The sequence below is a fragment of the Enhydra lutris genome, unplaced genomic scaffold (genome assembly GCF_002288905.1).
Source record: "Enhydra lutris kenyoni isolate GAN:26980312 unplaced genomic scaffold, ASM228890v2 scaffoldscaffold9, whole genome shotgun sequence".
NCBI classification, from domain to species: Eukaryota; Metazoa; Chordata; class Mammalia; order Carnivora; family Mustelidae; genus Enhydra; species Enhydra lutris.
Window position 1 is genome coordinate 11,635,872 of NW_019154093.1, and position 23,783 is coordinate 11,659,654.

Below are 23,783 nucleotides of genomic sequence, written 5' to 3' on the forward strand. Positions count from 1 at the left end.
GCAGTCATGCTGTGTATGGTCTTTTGTGACTGGCTTGTTTTCTCTTAGAATAAGGTTTTTCAGGGTACATCTGTGGTGCAGCATATTTTGGGACTTCATTCCTTTTTAATGCCAAACTGTATTTCATATGGAGATACCACATTTTATTTGTCTGCTGGGCACATGGTGGACACATGGACTACTTCGACTTTTTGGTTACTGTGAATAATGTTGCCATGAACACTCATGACACGGTTTTGTGCAGAAAGGCTTTCTGCTCTCTTGGGTGTATACCCACGAGCGGTATTGCTAGGTCACAGGTAACTCCATGTTTAACATTTTGAGTAACTTCCAAACTGTTCCAAAGGGGCTGCACCATTTCACCATCTCACTAGAAATGTGAGCTCTAATTCCTCCACACTCTCACCAACACCTGTTACTGCCTTTTGATGATATACCCACGGGTGTGAATGGTATCTCCTTGTGGCTTCGATTTGCATTTCTCTAAGGGCTAATGATGTAGAGTATCTTTTCAAGTGCTTATTGGCCTTTTATATGTATCCTTTTTGGAGAAATGTCTATTCAAACTCTTTGCCCATTTTTTAACTGGGTCATCTTTTTCATTGTTGAGTTGAATTCTGGATAGAAGTGTCCAAGTGACTTTTTAAAAGTAAACCAGATCTTGTCACTCCCCTACAGACAGTGCCCTCTAATGACTCCCCAATGTTTAGAATAAAGTCCAAATTCTCACTCTGGCTTTTGGGGTCCTAGCAGGTTTTGCCACTTTCCTCCTTGCACAGTGCATTCCAGTAGAAGCAGGCTTCTCTCTGCCCCTGAAACACATGCTCATTCGTGTGTCAGTCCCAGGACATGTATGTCCCCCCCTGCTTGGAATTCTCTTTCTTGTCATTCAATTTGGATGTCACTTTTCAGACATATTTTTCTGAAAAGAAATTGCATCTAAAGAATCTCCCCTCTCCACCAAGAGGAACAAGGAAACTTTTGGCCATGATGGATATGTTCATTATCTCAACTATGGCTACGGTTTCCTGTACGTACATTATGTGTCAAAACTTTTCAAATGGCATACTTTAAGTATGTGCCATTTGTTTCACTTCAGTTACACTTCGATAAAGCTGTTAAGCAAAAACTCCCTTCACAATCACTCCTCCACTGCCACTGCCTCATCATACTTTATTCCTGAGGAGAAACTGACAATCTGAAGCCACCTTGTTAATTTCTTGATTTTGGTGCTTATCAACCATCTCATCCCACTAGAACAGTAGTTCCAGGAGAGCAGAAATGTTTTTCATCTTTGTAACTGCTATATCCTCAGCTTAGCTCACGATTAAGTGCTCAATAAATATCGGGCGCCCTGAATGAGTGAAATTGACGGAGGCTTAGGAGAGACTGACAGACAACAGGAAGGGCGGCTTTCTATTCCCTCAGATTCACTAGTACTTTTAGACTTCAGGGATGAGACACAGCTATCTCAAACTCTATTCCTGGGTGATACCCAAGATCATCGTCATTAGAAATATAATTTATTGTTCAACTGCTCTGTGGTACTCTTCCAGTATTTTATATATACTCTCCCACCAGGAGTCGTTATTTTTATAATAATAGCACAATCATAAGTATATGGCATAATATACATTATATAGTAATTGTAACAAATACAGTAATAGCATATAATAACTATAATAATAGCAGCAATAATAGAAAAAAAAACACTTGTTTAGCACTGGGTATTTAGCACATACTAGGGAAGCATTTAACCCACGTCATCTCATTTATTCCTCACAATAACTTTATGAAGCAGGTGTTCTCTTACGGACGAGGAATTTGGGATTCAGAAAGGTGAACTAACTGCCCAAAGCCACGTGGCTGGTAAAAGAGGCAGAGCTGGGACTCAAGCCTATGTCTGTCTTACTGTAGAGCTCACGCTCTTCCCATTGAGCTATAGCGCGTCTCCACTGCTCCGGTGACACGGTGCTAGTCCGGCTCACGTGCAAAGCCCGAGTCCTGAGACAGAGGTGCATCCTGACCGATACCCCTCAAACTCTGAAACAGGCCAGGAACCAAACTGACAGAGAGGAGAGGCTAGGTGCTGAGGATAAACCAGGATATTTGGAGTGAGGAAATTTTACTTTATCCCAACCTCTGCATCTAGCTCCCTTTGACATTTAATTCTTGTTTCTGATTACTCTCAGGTAGAACTTGGTCTTCATCTCAGGCGCCTTCTAGTGAGGCTGAGTGAAGAGACGCCGCCCATGGGAGATAAGCAATGCCCCTTCCCGACTTGGGCCCTGAGTTCAAGAGCTCACAGATGAGCCTTTACCTTTTGTGCCAGGTGGCTGTAGGTTGTCTCCAGTCAAGGAGCACCAGCCCACAGGGAAGATGTCCCGGGAGTCGAAGCGGCACCAGTAGTCAAAGGCCCCTCGCCACCCGTCAAAGGTGACAAGCACCTCTGAGCCCCGCACCTCCCCAATAGTGGCTGGGCAAATGAAATGAGGGTTCTTCCTGTCCACAGCTTCTAGCTTCATTCCCATTTTGAAGAAGTTGTGGGAAGGTGATGGTGGTTCCTAGATGAGAAACAGAAATATGCAGACCTAGATGCAAAGACAGAGGCATCTGTGCGCCAAAAGACCGCTACCAAATTTGGATGACGACAAAGTGACCGGCTGCTCTATAAGATTTAAATGGAAGATTCAGTCTTTGTTTTAAATGAATTTCAAAGGGTACCAAAGTATTACTTCTTAAGTCCTAACATTTTACCATTTTTGATTTAGACTTTTTTTTTAAGAAATAAAAGGTAACAGATAAAGGTAAATCCCTTTTGTGCCCATTCCACGTTTTCGTATTTTACTATATATACACACATCCATTTGCATACTTTAAAATTTTATATAAATGATATCATACTGTACATATTCTACAATTTTGTTATTAACATTGTGTTCTTGAAATTTACCTATATTGATAACTCCAGCCCCAACCCATTTCAAGTGCTAATAGTATTCCATTATATGTGTATTTCACTACTTACTCATTTCCCTTTGACGGACATTTATGATCGTTTCTAACTGTCCACTATTTCAAGAGTTTCAATGACCATTCTTGTACCTGTTCCTTTGCACACATGTGGGAGGGTTACTTTTGGGGGCGTGTGCAAGAGTAGAATTTCTGGGTTATAGGAGAGATGTATGCATCTTATGCTTTATTAAATACTCTCAAAGTGCCCTCCTAAGTGGTTGTAGCATTGCATACACTCTCTCCAACAGTGTGGATTTGCAATGCAGTTGCAAGGATAAAATTCCCCAAAAGTGCTGTACACTCTGTTCTTTCCCTGGCCTTACATTTTGATCCTGCACCAATAACACCATCTTATTAAATGGGTATCTGGTAGAAAAAGTCCCCTAGTTTGTCATTTTTTGGTATGGCTTTGGGTGTTCTTTCTCCTTGATCTTTCACATGAATTTCGTATGATCTTTCATATGAAAGCTAATTTCATAGAATCAGCTTTTCAAGTCCACAGAAAACCCCTATTTGGATTTTGACTGGAATCCCAATGAATTTATAGATTAATTTAGGAAGAAATAACCTTTGTATAAGTGATATTTAGCCTTCTCATCCATGAACATGATAGTATTTTCCATTTATTAAGCATTCTTTAATGTAGATTCCTTCTCTAATATGAATTTTTAAATTTTCTCTATAAATATCTCATGCTTACTAACACTTTTCTAGGCATATTATAATTTCATTGCTATGGTAAGTGCTATCTTTTAAAATTTTATTTTCAAGCCACTTGTTGCTATTAAATAGAAATGCAACTGATTTTTTAAAACTGATCAGCTGATTTAATACTGAGTAGCTTATGATGATTCATATGTCAATTTCCTTGAGTGCTTGATTTATCAATTACTGAGAGACATATACTAAAATATCTCATAGCAATTGTGGATTTTCCAATTTGTCCAAATTCTGTCAAATTTTGCTTTTATATCTGAGGCACCGTTTTTCAGTAGTGTGTACTCTTTTACTGGTAGATAGAGGGCTCTTTAGAATGTCTTTCAGCAACAAAGTCTCCTTGCCTAGTATCAGTATGATTAGCGCTGGCTTCATTATGATGAAGATTTGCCTAGTGTTGTCTTTGCTTTTCCTTACAATATTTTAGTGTCATATTTCAGCAGTGTCTCTTGTAAACAACATGTAGTCAAATTTAAAAACAATCTAATTGTATGTCTGAACTGATGAGTTTAAGCTCATTTTTGTGATAACTGGTGTACTTAAATTTATTACAATTATCATATTGCCGACTTTCTATGTAACTTGATTTTTCCAGGTTTCCTTTTCTCCTTTATAATCAATTGAATTTTCTTCCCTTTCCACTGTTCCATTGATTCAGATGTTAACCGTTTTCTTTATAATCTTCCAGTGGATCATTCCTGAAGATTACAACTGTACAGCTGACATAATTAAATCTAAACTCATCTTTATGTACAGTCCCAAGCAATATAAGGACCTTAGACTGTTTTACTACTTCTGAGTTAATAGGCGTTTGGTAATTTAGCTCCACGTTGTTATTATACTTAGTTTATATAGTTATAGGCACTGCTTGATTAGCTTTACCCCCATGTTAAACAATTTTTCCTCACCACTACTTCTTCCATTCTTACTTTCTAAATTCAGTTTTCTCCCTCATGAAATAAATTTTCAGCTGTTCTTTCAGTGTCTATATTGGTAACTACTTGTATAAATTGTTTGGAAATGTCTTGATTTTACATTCATTCTGAAATAATAATATGGCTAGATATAAAATTATAAGTAGACAACAATTTTTTCTCGATACTTGGAAGGTAACTGTTCTATTGTCTTTTGGCTTGTACTGCTGCTGTCCGGAAATGTGCTGCCGGCCTACCTGTAATCCTTTGGAAGGTGTTCTGCGTGATTACTTGTTCAGATCTCTCCTTTGGACTTCAGTCATATCGCGACATTTTAAGGTATGTATTCGTCTTTATTATACACTCTGGAAAATTCTGTTAATATCTTCCTGATACCCTTATTCTCTATTCTTTCGTCTTTATTATACACTCTGGAAAATTCTGTTAATATCTTCCTGAAATACTGTTATTCTCTGTTCTTTCTAATTAATCTTTCTGAAATTCATGATCAGCACATATCAGGCCTTCTAATATTATTCTCCTGTCTCTTCTCTTTAATATTTTCCATCTCTTTATCTCTTTGCACTGTGTTCTGGGGACAGTCCTTAGACATGTCTTTCAGTTAATTCTATAAGTCCTAGTTTCTTATACACCTACCCATTAATTTGTTCTTTTAATCATTAAGTTTCATTTCTGAATGTTCAGCTTGTTTTTTTCAAATATTTTTAGAAATAGGGTTTTGTATCTTCTCAATTTTTAAAGTCCTTCTTTTCATTCTTTAATCATTTTTAAATACTTCATTTATAATCTCTATCTGGTGTTTCTATTATCTGAAAGCCCTTGGCATATAGCCTGTTTGTTGGATCTGCCGATGTCCCATCATGTTGGATTTGTTTTGAGAGTTTTTGAGGACTCTGGAATTCTGAAATGGTGCTTCACTTTTGGGACATCTATGACCTTGGATTGAAAGCAACCAAACCACCTGGAAAGGCTTTGGGTTTGCCTCTGCGGGCACTCAGAAATATCTCCAGGCACTCTATCTGAACCGTGGACCTGCAGGGGTCAAGACCGCTTTATTGGAGGAAGTGACTCCATTTTCACCCCTCCCTAGAACCCACGCAGAGTCTTTCCTTATCAGCGTTAACAACCTTTCCACAAAGGAGTAACCAGCTGATCTGGTCATCTACATTGCAGTCTCAGGCCTGTTTCCCTGCCTTGCACAAGCCCACAAGTGCTCATCTATCCTACTGTGGCTGTTAAAATATAAGGTCCTTATAAAGTAAGACTGGGAATGCCCCTTAAGGCATCTACAGGTGCACCACATACACTTGCCACTGGTTCTCCTTCCTCATTCTGGCCTCTGCAGAGTTTCTAACTTTCTGGTAGCTCGGCAAAGCCTGTAAAAGAATATTTGTTGGTTTCCCTCCCCACCACCCCACCATTTTGATATATGCTGTAGTCAAAGGGTTTCTAAGTTGCCCAGTACACTATATTCTGGGAACCATATAGTGCTCTTTGGGTTTAGACTTAACTAGCAGGATAGGCAAAACTAATTTAGTCTCCTTTACCTCATTAAAGAATTCAGCTGAGCACAGACTGATAGCTTCCTGCCTTAAGAAACAAGTAAGAATGGGTACAGGTTTTACATCCCTTTTCCACCACTTACTAGCCATGTGATCTTGGGCAAGTTCTTTATTCAAAAGTATTTGTTTCCTTAACTATGAAATGGAAATTGTAATTCTTGCTTCAGAAAGTTAACTGTGGATATTAAATGAGATGGTGTATAGCAACTCCAAACACACTGCAGACATTCAAAAAAGAGTCTTCTTCCTTTCTCTTTGTTTAGCATATGGACCTTCGGGAATTCCAAGATCTAGGATGACAACAGCTCCTTTAGATTTATAATATATTTTATGTGTTTTACTGTTAAACACATTTTAACTTAACAACCCTGTGAGACAGAACCCCACTTACAGATAAGGACAAAAGGACAGTGCTTATTATTGGCAGAGTGGGGACCCCAAACCTAGGAATCCTGACTTAGAGTGAAATTTCCTCCAGGGACAGGAGCTGCTTCCTAAGGTACTAAAAAATCCTCCCTCTGAACCAGTTTCTGAGAAGGCACCCTCACGTCATAAAGTAGACACTAGGGGCTTAGTAAATGAAAGAATGTGAGCATCTGACCTTAGGCAAGTGGTGATATCTGAAGGACACCATACCTTGTGGAAAATCCTGATGGGAGCCATCTCTGCTCCATTTAGTGTCTTCAAAAGGAACATGGGCCAAGAGGAGGCATTCAGCCGAAATCCTGCAGCAAACATAATGGGCAACAGATAAAAAATGTGTTTCAAAAGGGAGTGGTGAGATCAAGTTTTCCCTTGGGAATCCAGCTACTCCTGCCACAACCTATATGCTGTGGCAGTTATAGAACCACAGGCTGTTAGGAAAGGACTTAAAGGTGAAATAGAAGAAATGCCTCATTAGAAGCCGAGGAAATGAGGCACGGGAGAGGACACGGAACTTGCCCAAGGTAATGTTGCAGAATAAGAAGTGGAACAAAGTCCCCAACCACCTTTTCTGACTCTGTGACAAGTATTAGAAAATACATATTATAGTGTTTAAAAAGCTTTCCTTGAAAAGTCCAAAATAGACGTGTGATAGGATTAACCAATTCTTAGAAATGATCTAGACAGCAGAGTGTGAGAGGGGATAGGATAATCTCTTAAGAAGAAACCAAATATGTCAACTGATACACCCAATATACACATAAATCTTTTTGGTTTCTTTCCATATTAAACTAACTCATTATTTCTCTCTCTGTGTCTCACTTTCTCTTCCTTTCACACACATACACACACACACACACACACACACACACAGTACAAAACACTTTCTGATACTCATTTTTCCTTAAACAATTAAGGATGAGACAATGATGAAGATGGAAGGGATAATCCTATCCCAAAATACACATTTTCCCCAGAGAGTAAAAAGAAGCCTAGAGAGATTAACTGTCCATTGTCATTCAGCAAGTAAAAGCAGAAAAAATGTGCCACTTAATTAATAAATTGTAAAAATAAGATTGTTATCGTAGTTAGGTCTTCCAAATAGAACTCTGAATGTTTCCTTTTATTTGGCTTCAACTCTCTAACCTGAGATATTCAAAACTAGTGCTTTTTGATAAGTCTCCCCATCGACCTCAGCCTTCCCATTCCTCACAAAACAGACAGACTGCATTAAAGCTGCAGAGCTGGAAATATCAACTGTTATTATTGAGAACTTTACTGTGTATGTGACACTGTGCTGATCGCTTTCCACAGACCATTTACTACTCAAGACAACCCAGGGAGGTAGGTATTATCTCCATTTTATAGAGGAGAAGAGAGGTAAAAAGTAAACTTAAGATCTCGAAGTGAGCAAATGAGAAGGACAGAATTGAAACCCAGGCAGTAGGACCCTTCAGCCCACACTGTGTACTACGTATGCTAGACTATCAATGCGCAAGCAAAATGAAAAACGAAGAATCAACTTTGGGGATTAAGTATTTTTTTTTAAAGATTTTATTTATTTATTCGACAGGCAGAGATCACAAGTAGGCAGAGAGGCAGGCACAGAGAGGGGGAAGCAGGCTCCCCGCTGAGCAGAGAGCCCGCGGGGCTCGATCCCAGGACCCTGAGATCATGACCTGAGCCGAAGGCAGAGGCTTTAACCCACTGAGACACCCAGGCGCCCCTGGGGATTAAGTATTAATTAATAACTGTAGTTAAGGGGGAGGAAGTGAAAAGAGAGAAGAATGTGCAGATTAGAGAGTTACCGCCCCACATGATGTAAACGTTTCGTCTCAAAGCTGGCTGGGCTAAGCCAAGCTCCCCCAGGTCAGGCGAGGTCCTGAGGCCACTCATTTATATCAGCAGTGGTGACAGCGATACGGATGTTCCTATCCCTTTGTCCAGAACTGCTACTGTTTACTTTTTTGCCTGCCTAGTCTTTTTTCCTTCTGGAGAAATTCTCTGTGATTTGGTGGGGATGCCTATCGCATGACTGTACCAACCTGGCTATGGAACAGAAAGTAATGCCAGGTGAAGGCATCAGACTCCCCCCCACTGAGAATGCATATGCATGTCCCAAGTTGGGTCAACTGTGTTCTGACAGGATAGGCATGTTGGAGGAGTGTCTGTCTTTCCCTGGGATCATGGCTAGAAGGATGTCTGTAGGTTTGGCACTACTACATGGAGAACATAACTAAGAATAAAGCCATGGTAGAGCAAGAGCTGGGGAGCCATGAGAGTGTTTAAAACCCTGTGTCCAAATACACTCGGCTTCAGGCCTTAACTTCTTGGTCATACAGAGTCGGTAATTCCTGCTTCCTCCTTTCACCTGGTTTGAGTGGAGTTTTGTTACTCACATTCAAAGGAGTCTTGACTACACTTTTCCTTTGATCAGAGTAAAATAAATAAATTTCTTCAGAAATTCGGGCCTGGTCTGTGTGTGAGAAAAACAACTCTCCTCAGGTCAGGCAAGGGCTGAGGCAAGTCAAACTTAGAGCAGATGTGCCGTGGATTGTTCACCACACTTCTGGGCAAGGCGAGGCAAGGCACAACTGTTCTAGGGAGATGCTTGCTATACCTTGATAAAAGAGGAGTAGGAGGAATGACTGCATGATCAGAACATTCAGATTCATGTCCTCAGTTCCCAAGGAGTGCCTTGCCATGTAATTACCAATTCCATTTTTTTAGAAATAGGTTACTCTGGAGCTCCTAGCTCACCTGGAACTTGAAAACCAAAAAAAAAAAAAAAAAAAAAAAAAAAAAAGTCCTCTCAGCTCTGGGAACACTATAATAATATTATAATAGCTAATTCATATTGATTGCTTATTATGCATAAAATTCTTCACATGCAATTTCCTTCTGGATATCTGAAATAATACCACAAGATATGCACTGTTACTACCCTTAGTTTGTAGACGATGAAATGGAAACTCTAAGTATCTTGTCCAGGGTAGTAAGTGATGAAGATTGCCATATATGATGGCCCCACTCTAGACCTCAGGCTCTTAACTATTCTGTTTCGCTACCTCCTAGCAAGCTCCTTCAAGAACAGCACAGAAGTAACACAGAAATGTTACCAACCCAAGGAATTACCGAGGTACATTATTCCCCAATGCTTACAGTGACGTGGGATCCCCCTCCAAATTCAAAGGTATCCCAATTCTGTCTTGGGCAGTCACAGATAGCATTTTACCATGGAAAGGGCCCCCAGAGACCATACAGTACAAAGATTTTATATTGCAGGTTGAACTGAAGTCTAAAACTGAAGTCCAGGGAGGCTACAAAACTTAACTGTGGTCACACAAATTGCTCTTGTAGAATCAGCCTGGAGCCCTAGGACCCTTCATCTGGGTTCTCTTCCATGAAAGTTCTCTTTCATACTATGCCACCTTCCAAAGAGAACATATATTATGCACATATGAACGCTAGGCTCTATGTGCTGTGCACTCTAAGTGGGTTTCCTCATTTAATCACTACAACTCTGTGAATTAGGTATGAGAAAAGTAGCACTGGTTCAGGAACCAGGTGCTTCGATTCAAATCTGGCTCTGCCATTTACCTGATGCGTAACCTATGGCAAATTACAAAAACTCTCTCTGGCTTTGGTTTCTTTAACAATAAACTGGAATAGAAATGGTAACCACCTTAGTGGGTTGTTCTAAGGATTAAAATAGGTTAAGACAAGTGAAGGACTTCAAACTCAGCCTGGTATATGACTGGTGTTAGATAAATGCTGGCCATTACAGATGGAAAGACTGAGCTTAGGGAAATGAAGTACAATCTGAGGGAACTACACTAACTAGTCAATAGCAGAGGCAGGACTTCAGCCCAATTCCTCTGTCTCCAGAACCTTCATTATCTTCAAATATTAATGTCTTCAAATATTTCATCACTCAGCCCTATTGTAACGTTTTTACTGGTAAAAGGAGTTTGGGTCATGAATTTGTATAAGAGGGAAGAGAAGAAGAATAAAAATAGTAATTTGAGGATCTCCTCGAATTAAACAATGGCCTGGGGTGCTTATGAAGAAAAGAACAGGTGGGTCAGAAATCCCAACCTCTGACAGCGGGAGCACCTTAGCGCTCGGCCACTCGTCCTCTTCTTGATCTCGTCTCCTCCTAGAAAATAGGACTGCCAATTTATATCCCCAGCTCAAACCTCTGCCCTGAGTTTCATGCCCATATTTCCAATTTGTTCTGTAAGTCTACTTGGATGCTAAGAGATCTCAAAATGAGTAAGTTTCAAGCAGAACTCTGGATTTGCTGCCCGCCCCCAACTTGTCCAGTCATCTCAGCTCACTGGTACCATTTATTTAAACCCAGCTGGCTCAGGCCAAAAGGCCTAAAAGTCACCTCTGATGCCTTCCTTCTAGCACCCTTCAAATACATTTAGTCAGCAAGGCTTGACAGCATGTGCATCTTCAAACCATTTCTCGCCATTCAAGATTTCTCACCCGCCAATGACTGCCCCAATCTAAGGCCCAGTCACACTCTGCCTAGAATGCTCCATCAGCTCTCTACCTAGACTCTCTGCCTCTACTTTTGCCTCCCTACTGCTCCACATAACAGCCAGAATGGTATGTTTGTGTGTGTGTTTTTAAATATAAATCAGATCACATTACTGTTATGCTTACATCCCATAACACAAAATAAATTTATGGTCTTCACGTATGTTAACAAGGCTTACATGGTCTGGAACTTGCTTACTTCTCATAACTCACCTCCTGTTACTCCTCTGCCCCCTTTTACTGATCTTTCTGTTTCTCAGACACACCAAGCTGTATCCTTCTTCCTCAAACACCCTTCCCTTTCTCAAATCTTTATTAATTCTTTGTCAAACTATCATCTCCTCAGAGAGGCATTCCTAGGTCATCTTACTTAAAACAGCTTCTTAAATCCTGCTCCTTTTGGTCCTTAGCCCTTATCATTGTCTGAATTTTCTTTTTTCCTTGTAATATGTATGTCTTTTCCAGCTATGATATAAACTCCATGAGTTTTTACTGGACAAAGGAAAAATCTCCACTTAGTAAACAGATACCAAGAATCGATGGACACTTTATCATGTTATCCCATTAACTACTTACAAAAACCAGGTATGGCAGAGTTTAGGAACGATCTGGCAGGTGAGGCAATTGAAATTCAAGGTTAAAAGTCAAGGAAGAGGAACTCACCAGTGCCCACATAACTAAGCTTTTAAGTAGCTGAGCTAATATGACAAAGCCAGGTCTCTTTAATTCTAAACACAGGCATGCTGCAAGTGTTCTGTGCTTACCTAGGATTTCTTTTAAAAAAATATTTATAAAGAACCGATTATAAGGAGCTTCCTGATATTCCCAAGACAGTGGGACTACTGAATAAGTTAGGATCCAGCTGTTTAACCGAACCTTGACCTGAGGAAGCTCTGGACTTAGATGCAGATCAGCAGGTCTAGGATTTAACCAAAGTTCATGCCCTCTGGTGGCGAGTAACAGAACCGCATGCACACCAGGAACCACCTGGTAGTGGGCTCCTCTCCCTACCCAGCCAGCCATGGTCCCATCTAATAATTCCAAGCTTTGTGAAGTTATTAGACTCTATGGCTGTCAAGACGATTCCCAACTCCTTTTCTTCTCCAAGAGGGGCTTTACATACATGTACATCTACAAATTCATGTACAGAAAGATGCCACTAACTCAACGTACAACCCTGGACAACTTACTTCCCTTTCCCTGTTTCTGTATTTGTCAGATGATGACACAGAACTAAAGCCATGCTTCCAAACTGAGTTGAGTGGATGAGCTCAATTTTACCCCACGCATGAAAGAAAGGAGAAGTGAAACTGGCAGAGAAATGTCAACCGCACTGTCTTCCCTGAGGAAGAAGTGAATATCCAGCCTATTTGGGAAGACTGTATTCCTTTTAGTTCTGATAGGACTCTATCCCCACATCGCTGTTCCATTCCCATATACACTTACAAACACAAGTTACCTCAGATTGATTTAATTGGGGGTGGAGGTCGTGACTTATCTTGAGATAAGTATAGGTATACCTGGGTCTGGCAGGGTCCTTGCTGTAGAGAAGAGGGAGTTTAGTGAATATTTTTAAGACACCATGGTTAAAGTGACTTCCAAATTTTGGGGTTGACCACCCCCAGAGGTTTTTATAGAGTTCAAATTCTGTGATCACAAAATGAGATGTGTATCTTTTTAAAACCTCCTTTCTATTGACAGGCCCGGGAAGCTATAGCAAGTGGAAAGTGACAGGAATATACAAAGGGTTCCTTTCAAGTCAAGGTACCTACATATACCCCAGGCCATGTGACTAAGTTTGCTGACTAGGCACTTTGTACTGGGATCCTGACATACTCGACTAGGGGCCTCACCAGAAGCCAGCTTCTGTTTTAGATTCTCAAAAGTAGACACTGGAATCCCCTGAGGGAGCATTAAAGATTACACTGGTCTCACCCGGAATCAGAAATTCTGATTTAACTGATCTGAGGTAAGGCCTAGGCATTGAAATTCTTAAGAGCTCTCTGGGTGATTCTAACTGGCGGCCAAGTTTGAGAACTAGTGATCCAAACAGTCCTGTTTGTAAGAAATAATCACAGTTCTGAGTAGTAGAATAGGTCAGTGAAACAAGGGGAGTGTGAGGAAAAGGTTGGCAGCATTGACTTAATAGTGTCACGTGAGGATCATTCTACCTTTCCACCTTTCCCCTGGAGGACTCTGCAAGGGAGTATGAATATTTCCTTTGTGAACAGAACACACACACATACACACACAAATCATACAAGATTTTACAGGAGAAGAATGCTCTTCTAGAGCAATGTTTCCCAAATAAAGAGCAATTTCGGTAGAGTCTCGGGAGAGTCATTTTACCATGCAGAATCCCAAGCCCCATTACCTAGAGATTCTGATTCAGCAACTCTAGGGAGAAGTCCAGAGGAGGCCTGGGGAACATGAACACACACACATATATATGTGTAATTATATACATAATTTATTTAAAACTTTTTATTTTGAAAAATCTTAAACCTAGATTAAAGGAGCAAAACAGTACATGAACAACTACGTACCCTTTACCTAGATTCAACAACTAGCAACATTTCACTATATTTGCTTTCCATCTATCTACACACACTTTTTCCTCTGAACTATGAGAAAGTCAGAGACACAGTGACATTTCACCCCTAAATACATCAGTACACTTGTCCTTAGAACAAGGACACTCTCCTTTAAAACTGCAATACTGTCATACCCAAGAAATTTAATTAAAAATATTAATTGTCCCCAAAATGTCCTTTATAGCTGTTTAATTCTTAAATACAAGAACTGATCAAGAATTACATATTGCATTTAGTTGTCATGTTCCTTTAGTCTCCTTTAATCTAGAACAGTCCTATTGCCTTTGTTTTCCATGAAACATGTTTTTGAAAAGTGTGGGCTAGCTGTTTAATAGAATACCCCACAACTTGGATTTCTGATTGTTTCCTTATGATTACACTCATACTAACCAGTTTTGATAAAAATACAAGTGATGTTGAATACCTCTCACTTCATTACTTTAAGAAGCACATAATGTCTGTTTATCTAATCACTGATGATACTAAATTTGATCACTTGTAAAGGAGTGACTGACAGATTTCTTCATTATAATTTCCCTTTGTAATTAATAGGTAATCAGTGGGGAAAAACACTGAGATTATGTGAATATCCTATTCTCCGATAAGCTTTTTTTTTTTTTACTCAATCGTTTTAACATTCATTGATTATCCCTGACTGAATCAATTAAAATGGTGGTTGCAAAATGGTAATTTTCTATCATTCTTTCTATATTTATTAGCTGGCATTCTGTAATTAGACCTTTTCCTGCAAATGTAAAATTTTTTTGTTTTTGTACACTAGGGACCCATGGAAGCCAATACCATTGTTCTTTTGTTTTCATTATTCTTTCTGATCATATTACTCTAATTTTGGCGAGTCAGAGCCCCTTCCAGCTGGCTCCTGTGTCCTTCTATTAGGTCCCCATCATTCTTTTGAGAATTCTTTTCTTTCTGGAATGACGGAATGTTCCAAATTCACCTTACATGTTTTCTCTTCTGCTCAGCCTTGAAATCAGCCATTTCTCCATGGAGCCATGATTCCTTCTTGTGAAGAGTGGGATTTAGAAACCACATTGCTACTGAGGTGTCTTTCCTTCTAGACCTTTTCAATGAACAGAGCTTATAGAATTATAGTACAAGTATATATAAAATTATATAAATTTTTTTGAATTAACAGTTTATATAGATACCTGCAACTCAAATTCTGTACTACAGGGTTCTTCATCTTCCCCCGTCCCATATTTTTATCTTATTTACTCAATGGCTCTATCTTCAAGGCATGTAAAATAGCTTCAGATGATTAAGGTAAAACCACTAAGATTAAGAAAACATCAGAATTTATTTGAAGTTCCATTTTTTTTTTCTTTGAAATATGTCCCATTAAGGGTATACTGTGAAGGTTCTGTGTTGAAGTTATTTGAATTAACTTTTTTTCAAGGTTGTTATGATATCCATTTGATAACACAGTTCAGTTTGTTTCTGTTTGTAATCAATTTTAGGTTACGATTTGTTCTTTTTTTCTGGTTTCATTTTATTTGAGTAAAATAGTTACATAACACAAAAGTTCAGAGAATATAAGAGTATTCTCAGAGAAGTCTCACTCCCATTGCTATACTTTCTACCCTATTCTCAGATACTCCCAGCAGGTGACCTTTTCATTTTTTCTGGTTTAACACTTCCATGTTTCTTCTTATAAAAGTATACGAAATATGGAATTTTGTGCATAAAATGTGCATGTGTGTGTATACATATTTCCCCTTCTCTTTCTCAAAAGAGGCATTAAGCACATTCACACTGCTGTGCAACCATCACCACCATGCATCTCCAGAACTTCACCTTCCCCAAGGGAACTCTGTAGCCATTAATCAATAATTTGCAATTCTTTCCTCCCCACCAGCTCCTAGCAACCACCATTCTATTTTCTGTCTCTGAATTTACCTAAATTAGGTATCTTGTCTCAGTGGGATCATACAGTATTTGTCCTTTTGTGACTGGCTTATTTCACTTACCACAACATCTATATTGTAGCATGGGTCAGAATCTCTTTCCTTTTTAAAGTTCAATAATAATCCATTGTATGAATATGCCACATTTTGGTTAGCCTTTCTTCTACTGACATGCATTTGGGTGTCTCTGACCTTTTGGCTACTGTGAATAATGCTTCTAAACATAGGTATACAAGTATCTGCTTGAGTCCCTGCTTTTAATTGTTTTGTCTATATAGCCAGAAGTGGAAGTGCTAAATCATATGGTAATTCTATGTTCCATTTTTTGAAGAAACACCATATTGTTTTCCAGAGTGGCTGCACCATTTTATATCTTCATCAGTAGTGCACAAAGATTCCAATTTCTCCACATCGTCACCAACACTTTTTTCTACTTGATAATAGCCATCTCAATAGGTGTGAAATATTATCTCAGTGTGGTTTTGATTTGTATTTTCCTAATGATTAGTGAGGCTGGGCATCTTTTCATGTGCTTACTGGCCATTTAGAAAAATGTCTATTCAAGTCCTTTGCTCATTTTTAAATCAGGTTGGTTGTTTTTTATTGTTGTTGAGTTGAAGGAATTTTTAAAAATATTCTGGATATTAACCTCTTATCAGATACAGGATTTGCAAATATTTTCTCCCATCCTGTGAGTTCCCTTTTCACTCTGCTGATATTGTCCATTGATGAACAAAAGTTTTTAATGTGATGTAGTCCAATTTAACTTTTTCTTTCTTTTTGTTGCATGGGCTTTTGGTGTCATTTCCAAGAAATCATTGCCAATTCCAATGTCATGAAGCTTTTCCCCTATATTTTCTCCTAGGAGTTTTATACTTATAGCTTCTACATTTAGGACTATCATCTGGTTGGAGTTAATTTTTGTACCTAGTGTGGAGGTAAGGTCCGGCGTCATTCTTCTGTATGTGCATACCCAGTTGGCCCTGCACCAACTGTTGGGAATCCACTGAACTATCTCGGTACTGCTGTTGAAAATCAATCGAGCATAAAAGTATGAGTTCATTTCTGGACTCTCAAACCTAAATCCACTGATCTATGTCTATCTTTATACCAGTAACACATGTCTTGAGTTTTGTTGCTGTATAATAAGTTGTGAAATCAGAAAATGTGAGTCCTAGGTAGAATGCTAATTTTTGTCAAAGGTCAGATGACTTTCTTCCTTAGCTATCGTAATATGATGAATTTCACTAGCGATTTTTCTAAAGTTAAATCTTCTTTTCATTCCCAGAAAAAAACCCATTACTTTGCTTTGACAAATTATTGTTTTAAATATGTTGAATTCTAATTCCTAATATTTTAAGATTTTTATAACAATATTCATACATGAAATTGTGTGTGTGTGTGTGTGTGTGTGTGTGTGTGTGTGTGTGTGTAATATAAATCAGGCTTAGGTATCCAAATTCTACCTGCTTCATAAAAAGAACCTGCATGTTTTCCTACTTTTCTATGATCTAGAACTGCACTGTCCAGTAGAGTAGCCACCAGCCACACAGGCTTATTAACTTTAAACTATAATTAAGCAAAATTAAACATTTAGGTCTTTGGTTGTAGTAGCCACATTTCAAGTATTCTGTAACCACATGTGGCTGCTGACTACCACACTGGACAGCACAGATGCAAAACATTAACATCATCACAGAAAGCTCTTTTGGCTATCACTGACTTACAACAACTTAAGCAGAAGGAGAAAATCTGGTCTTAGAGATTTTGCAGGATTCCTGTTAAATAACCTGCACATAGTGCTTTGCTATAGGTACAATTTGTTGAAATCTTTTATATGTTTTCTATGTAACTGTTTAAATATTACAATGTTATTCGGGTCAATTTTGACAATAGTATTTTCTTATTTTATCTCACTTTTCTATTTTATTTACATAGAGTTATTTCCTCCCTTTGTCATCTCTATGTGTATCTGCACTTACTCCTTTTTTTTCTTTCATAGGCTAACTAGTGGTTTGTGTACTTTGTGTACTTTTCTCCCCAAAGACCAGTATTTTGATTTATTGCTTTACTTTCTACCTCATTAGCTTCTGTTTTATCTTTTTCTTCTTCCCTTTTTTTTTTTTTAAAGATTTTATTTATTTATTTGACAGACAGAGATTACAAGTAGACAGAGAGAGAGAGGGAGGGGGAAGCAGGCTCACTGCTGAGCAGAGAGCCCGATGCAGGGCTCAATCCCAGGACCCTGAGATCATGACCTGAGCCGAAGGCAGAGGCTTTAACCCACTGAGCCACCCAGGCGCCCCTTTTTCTTCCTTTTTATCTTCTTTTTACTGTGACTTTTTTTCTAGTCTTTTGAATTGGGAATTTAAATTCTTAATTTTTACCCTTTTCATTTTTGTTGATGTCAAGCAGTTAAGGCTATCAGTTTTCTTCCAATTACTGCTTTAATTGATCTCAAAATTCTGATATGTGATGTTTATTATCATTACTTTTTAGAAATTTTGCAATTTTAGTTTATATTTCAAATAAGAGCTGTTTAGAGTTTTAGATTTCAGTGTAGAAGGGCATTTAGCAGGTATAAAGTTTCATATGCATACACATATATGATCTGCCTTATTCATTAAAGTCTTTCTATTTATTTATTTTTTTGGTACCAAATTACTTTATTTGGAGGAATGGTACAAATGAAAGAAGTAGATGTTTTGTTACAACTTATAGAAAAGAAAGTCTTTAATACCTTTACTTTTTGTCCTCTTGGGCTGCCTTGCCCTGAGAGGTGTGTTAAATCTATTAGTGTGTTTGTCTCTCTACGTCTTTGCACCTACCATCATTTCTATTTTGTGAAGACAGATGCTTTGTGATCTGGTTCTGAAATATTTTTAACTATTATATTTTCATTGTGAATTGTGTCACCATTAAGCATTACAAAGTGGCTTCTCTTGTTTAATGCATCTTGGTCTGAATTCTACCTTGTCTAATATCAAAACTGCAATCTCTGGTATTATATTGTTTGACTTTCCTTTGTATACCCTTGTCCATCCTTTTGTTTTTGGTCTTTCTCCTTCACTTTACTATAGGTATGTCTCCGGTATACAGTATAAAGCTGGGCTTGACTTTAAGCACCAATCTGAAAATTTTTTTTTTCAATAGGTGAATTAAAACCATTTACATTTATTGATGTAAATTACACATTTGGTCTCAACTCTCTCACATTATGTTTTGTTTACAGTGCTTTCCACATTTAGTTCATCTCTTTCTCTGTATGGTCTGTTCCTTGATCTTTTTGTTCCTTTGTTATACAGGAAATTTTGGAATTTTGTTTTTGTGGTTACCTTTATACTAACATATTTTCTAATGTCCTTAACTTACCTTTTCTTCATTTTGGTTTCTACTGTTTGGCTTATCAGTTTCAGGTGATATCCTTTGATCCCATTTAAGGATAATACAGGAGGAAGGGGGTTTGCTTCCTGGTTACAGTGTGTTTGCGTGGTGGGTTCCTGCGGTACACCCACCTTCTCCATTGCCCATATCCTGCAGTGCCTGATAGCCAGCAGTATCAGTAGTTAGCGCGGCCACCACCCTCCCCCAGATGGTTTTGTAGCACTCCAGAGAGACAGCTCTCCGTGAACCGCTTTCCTTAGAGGTACCCTAAAAGGCAAATTTCTAGCAAGTTCCCTGCTGTAGCACCACAGTGACTTCTCTCATCCAGTGAGCCACAGCTGTGCTCCCTCCATCAAGACTGACTTCTCTGCCCTGAGGGTGGGGGAGGGGAGGTCCTTCCTTGGGGTCTCTATCTCAGCTCCAGTGTAGAGACTTCTCCTTAAGTCTGCTCTTATATTCTTTAAAGTTCTTTCCTTTTGATTAGCCAATCCCTCAATCCTGTGTTTCAGCTAATAATTATATTACACTTTCTGTGTTCAAATTACTGTGTGGGTTCTTTCCCTTCACGGGATCCATACTGATACCATACTATTCTACTCTTATCTCCACCTGTGTTTTTCTTAGCTTGATCATTGATCATTCCTCGTTTGGACGAAGCTCTTTCTGTAACTGATCCCTCAGGTAGGGCTTGGGTTATAGTACTTCCCGAGTTCTTGCACACTGAACACAGTTTCAGTATAAGCTCAGTACCAGAAAAAACAGCTTGTATAGATATAAAATACCCCGTTCTTATTTTATTTCTTTGTACTTTGCTGTAGAGAAGTATGATGCAAAGTTCACTTTCTTTCCCTTGTAAATAACTTGGCCTTTTTTTCTGAAGGCTTAGAGGGATTTTTCTTTATTCTTAGAGTGTAATAGTTTTACTAGGATACATCTTAGCGTAACAAATCTGAAACAATCTTTCCAGGAAAAAGCCCTCTTCAATATGTAGGTTCATGTCTTCTTTAATTTTTGGAAAACTTTCTTATAATTTTAAGTATCAACTGTTTCATTATTTTGTTCATCTTCTTCAGGGACTCCAATTATACATGCATACATATATTTACATATACACATTCAATCTTTATTGATTATGTTCTATATCTAATGGTTCCTTTATGATACTTTTTAACCTTTCCTAATATTTACTTTTATTCTCTTGGCTGTTTTCTCTTCTCAATATCCCTTATTATATTTTCGGTTATGCCTATTATCCATTGGGCACCCCGGAATTCAGTCTGTAATTGCGATTATTTTGTTTTTCTTCAATTTTTTTTCTTGAGTTTGGACAATTCTATTTTCACACCTTCCTGTCTCTTCCGCATTTCTAGTCTGACTTTTAAAATTTATGATTAAAGGGGTTTTTTTGTTTTTCATATCTGTCAATACTTGTTTAATTCAAGTTGTGCTGTTGTGTAATAGTTTTCTTCTGGTTAGTCACTGATTTTGGCAGAATTTTCAATAGTTAAAATGGTTTTATCCTCATCTTTGGTTTCTCATCATACAGAAACTTTTTGTAGATACTGACTGCTATTTCTTAATCATGTGAAATATCTTATATTTTCCTGTACCAACAAATACAGGAGGTTCTGTTTTGGCAGGAATCTTGGGTTATGAATTTCTGTTGACATAGTGAAACACAGTTTCTTTAGTAGATGAGACTGTTGGGATGGAATGGGAAGACTGGTGTGTCTTTTGACTGATTCTCTTCTGTTTCTGTATAATTCTGAATTACAACACCCCTGCTTCTTTCTTTTCCTTCAACATATGTCTGTCCTCCCCCAAAGGTAGCTCTCTTCTCAAGAGTGCTATCTCTAGTCCCTCACACTTTCAATCCACTCTCTTCCTTTGGATTCCCCAGTAGCCAATGTTCTAATCAAGTAGATCTTAGCTCTGTTCTCAGTATTTCCCACTCTAAATTGAACTCTCTTTTCCTAGAGGTGATTTTGACTGTGTTAGGCCCCCACTGCCCTCACCTTTCTAAATGCCATTTCTACCTACATAAAACTATTCATTCTGGTTTGGGTCAGGGGGTCATGTACTAGCTCTAATGATTTCAGATCTTTATACCTGAACATGTAGACAATATGTGATTGAAATCTGTGGTATTCTTGACTCCCAGTAATGTTTAAATTGGTTTGGTTTCCTTTTTGATCCACACGTTTCTAGAGAATTTATTGAAAGACTGTGATTTAAATTGTCACCATTATCCTTGGGACCTTATATAGTTGAGCCCTGAATGATGCAGAGGTTGGGGGTACGAACCCCCCCCAACCGCATGCACTCAAAAAATTGTGTGTAACTTTTGACTCCCTCAAAACTTAACTACTGATAACCTACTATTGACCTGAAACCTTAACGATAATGTAAAGACCTGATTAACACATATTTTGTATGTTTTATGTATTATATATAGTATTCTTAAAATAGGCTAGAGAAAAGAAAATGTTATTAAGGGGTGCCTGGGTGGCTCAGTCAGTTAAGCGTCTGCTTTTGACTTAGGTCATGATCCCAGGGTCCTGGGATCAAGTCCCACATCGGGCTCTCTGCTCAGCGTGGAGCCTGCCTCTCCTCTCCCTCTGCCCACCCCTCTGTCTGCTGCTCTACTTGTGCTCTCACTATCAAAGAAATGTAAAAAATCTTTAAAAAAACAAAGGAAATGTTATTAAGAAAATAAGGAAGGGAAAATACATTTATAATAGTGTACTGTACTTATCAAAATAAATCTGTGTACAATGGAGCTATGCAGTGCAAACCTGGGTTGTTCAAGGGTCAATTGTGCTTTTTAATAGCCTATCAAGATGATTCTAAATAGTGATTCATAAAGCAGGTTGAGAACTACACCGTTTAATGCAGCTATAAAAAGAAATGAGAAATATCTCTGTACTACTAAGAAATCAACTTTAGGATCTTTCATTAAATGGAAAAAAGCAAGGTTAAGACAACTATGCATAGTATGCTGTCATTTATATAAGAAAGTGGGAAATACATATGTATATATGTACATACACAGACACACACACACACACACACACACACAAATATATTTGTATTTTTAAAAAATGAAGTACAAACTATAAAATTAAAAGAAAGCAGCACCTATGGCAGAAGAAAGCAATAAGGTGAAGGGAATTTCTCTGAATATACTTTGCTCTATAGATTTGACTTTAAGAATGATTTGTATCACATATACATTTAAAAAGGAACATTTCTAAAAAGCAATCTCTAAAAATAAAAAGAAATACAGGGGTGCCTGGGTGGCTCAGTCAATTGCGCATCTGACTCCTGATTTTGGCTCAGGCTGTGATCTCTGGGTCCTGGGATTGAGCGCCATACTGGGCTCCGTGCTCAGCAGGGAGTCTGCTTGAGGATTCTCTCCCTCTCCCTCTGTCCCTCTGCCCCTCCCCCCATTCATATACATTCTCTCTCTCTCTCCCCCTCTCTCAAATAAATAAATAAATAAATAAATCTTTAAAAAATACAACAAATGAACCTAAGTTTATATCAAGTTGGTGGCACTGCAACCCAGAGAGAAACTAACACAAACAACCTTATATCATATTATTGACTATCCTTCACTTGAGGGTAAGAAAAAAAGAGATGCAAGTAACTCAAACACTGTCAGTAATGAGGATGGTGGTAAAGTGTTACTGTTATTCTGAGACTATTGTATGTGTCTACACAATAGAACAAATGAGTTATTTTGTTAGTGATATGGAGAACTAGGGTTTTGTTGTAGTACAAAGGAGATACAAATTTAAGATAGCAAAGATAAAGTAAATAAAAACACCATTTGTCCTGAATTTTAGTAGGAAGTATCAATAAGAACTAACAATTTTATCTTTAATAATAGTAGTAAGGCAGTTCCTATTTCTGCCAAAAAGACATAGAAAGAACAACCAACCCAGAAGCTCTGAGCGCTCTAGAGTTCAGATTATAGTCTCTATCATTTCCCACTAAAAGGAACCCACGCACCTAAAAGAAATAGCTGAAGTCGTATTTGGGGCAGATAATATATAAGATAAACCTGGAACATTTTGAAATTTCAAAAGTCCAAGAAAGCTATCAAGCAATAAAGAGTCAAGAGACCATTGATGTGGCTCCTATATAGCCAACGAATGGACAAATTAGGAATCAATAAGGATAATTAATGCAATGGAATGAAACATGTCAAGTATGTATGAATTCTTGGGTTTATGACAGTAAACTACAATAACAAAAAAAAACTATCCTTAAATATTTTTGGAGGATGGTAGTAAACCAATTCATCATTTTGTAAATTGGTAAATAAAGAAAAGAATCAAGCATTTAAGCTTTCTTCCATGAATGATATCCTCACAATAGCCAAATAATCTATGGAAGTTTATTTTAATAGACATATTCCATTTAATTTATGTGGATAGAATTATTTATAAGATTAAAATTTCCCATTCTGCAACCATAATGAATTGATTGATCTAAATCAGGGGTCAGCAAATTATAGCCAGCAAGCTGGTCATCTGTTTTTATAGATATAAGATTTTAATGGAACACAGCATTGCTCATTTGTTTATGTATTGTCTCTGGCTGCTTTTGTATTACAATGACAAAGCTGACTAGTTGTAACCGAGAATGTATGGCCAATAAGCCTGAAAGTTTTGC

General features: G+C 38.1%; 1 protein-coding gene across 1 annotated transcript in view; it reads right to left on the reverse strand.

The window, feature by feature from the left end:
• The window catches only part of LOC111142808 (Scm polycomb group protein homolog 1), a 186,161-nt gene that overhangs the window by 81,699 nt on the left and 80,679 nt on the right, over positions 1–23,783 (reverse strand). The window contains exons 7-8 of the mRNA XM_022496125.1: positions 6,866–6,954; positions 2,321–2,564 (exon numbers count right to left, since the gene is read on the reverse strand). Of these exons, the coding sequence (XP_022351833.1) occupies positions 2,321–2,564; positions 6,866–6,954 (333 nt within the window). The remainder of the gene's footprint in view (positions 1–2,320; positions 2,565–6,865; positions 6,955–23,783) is intronic.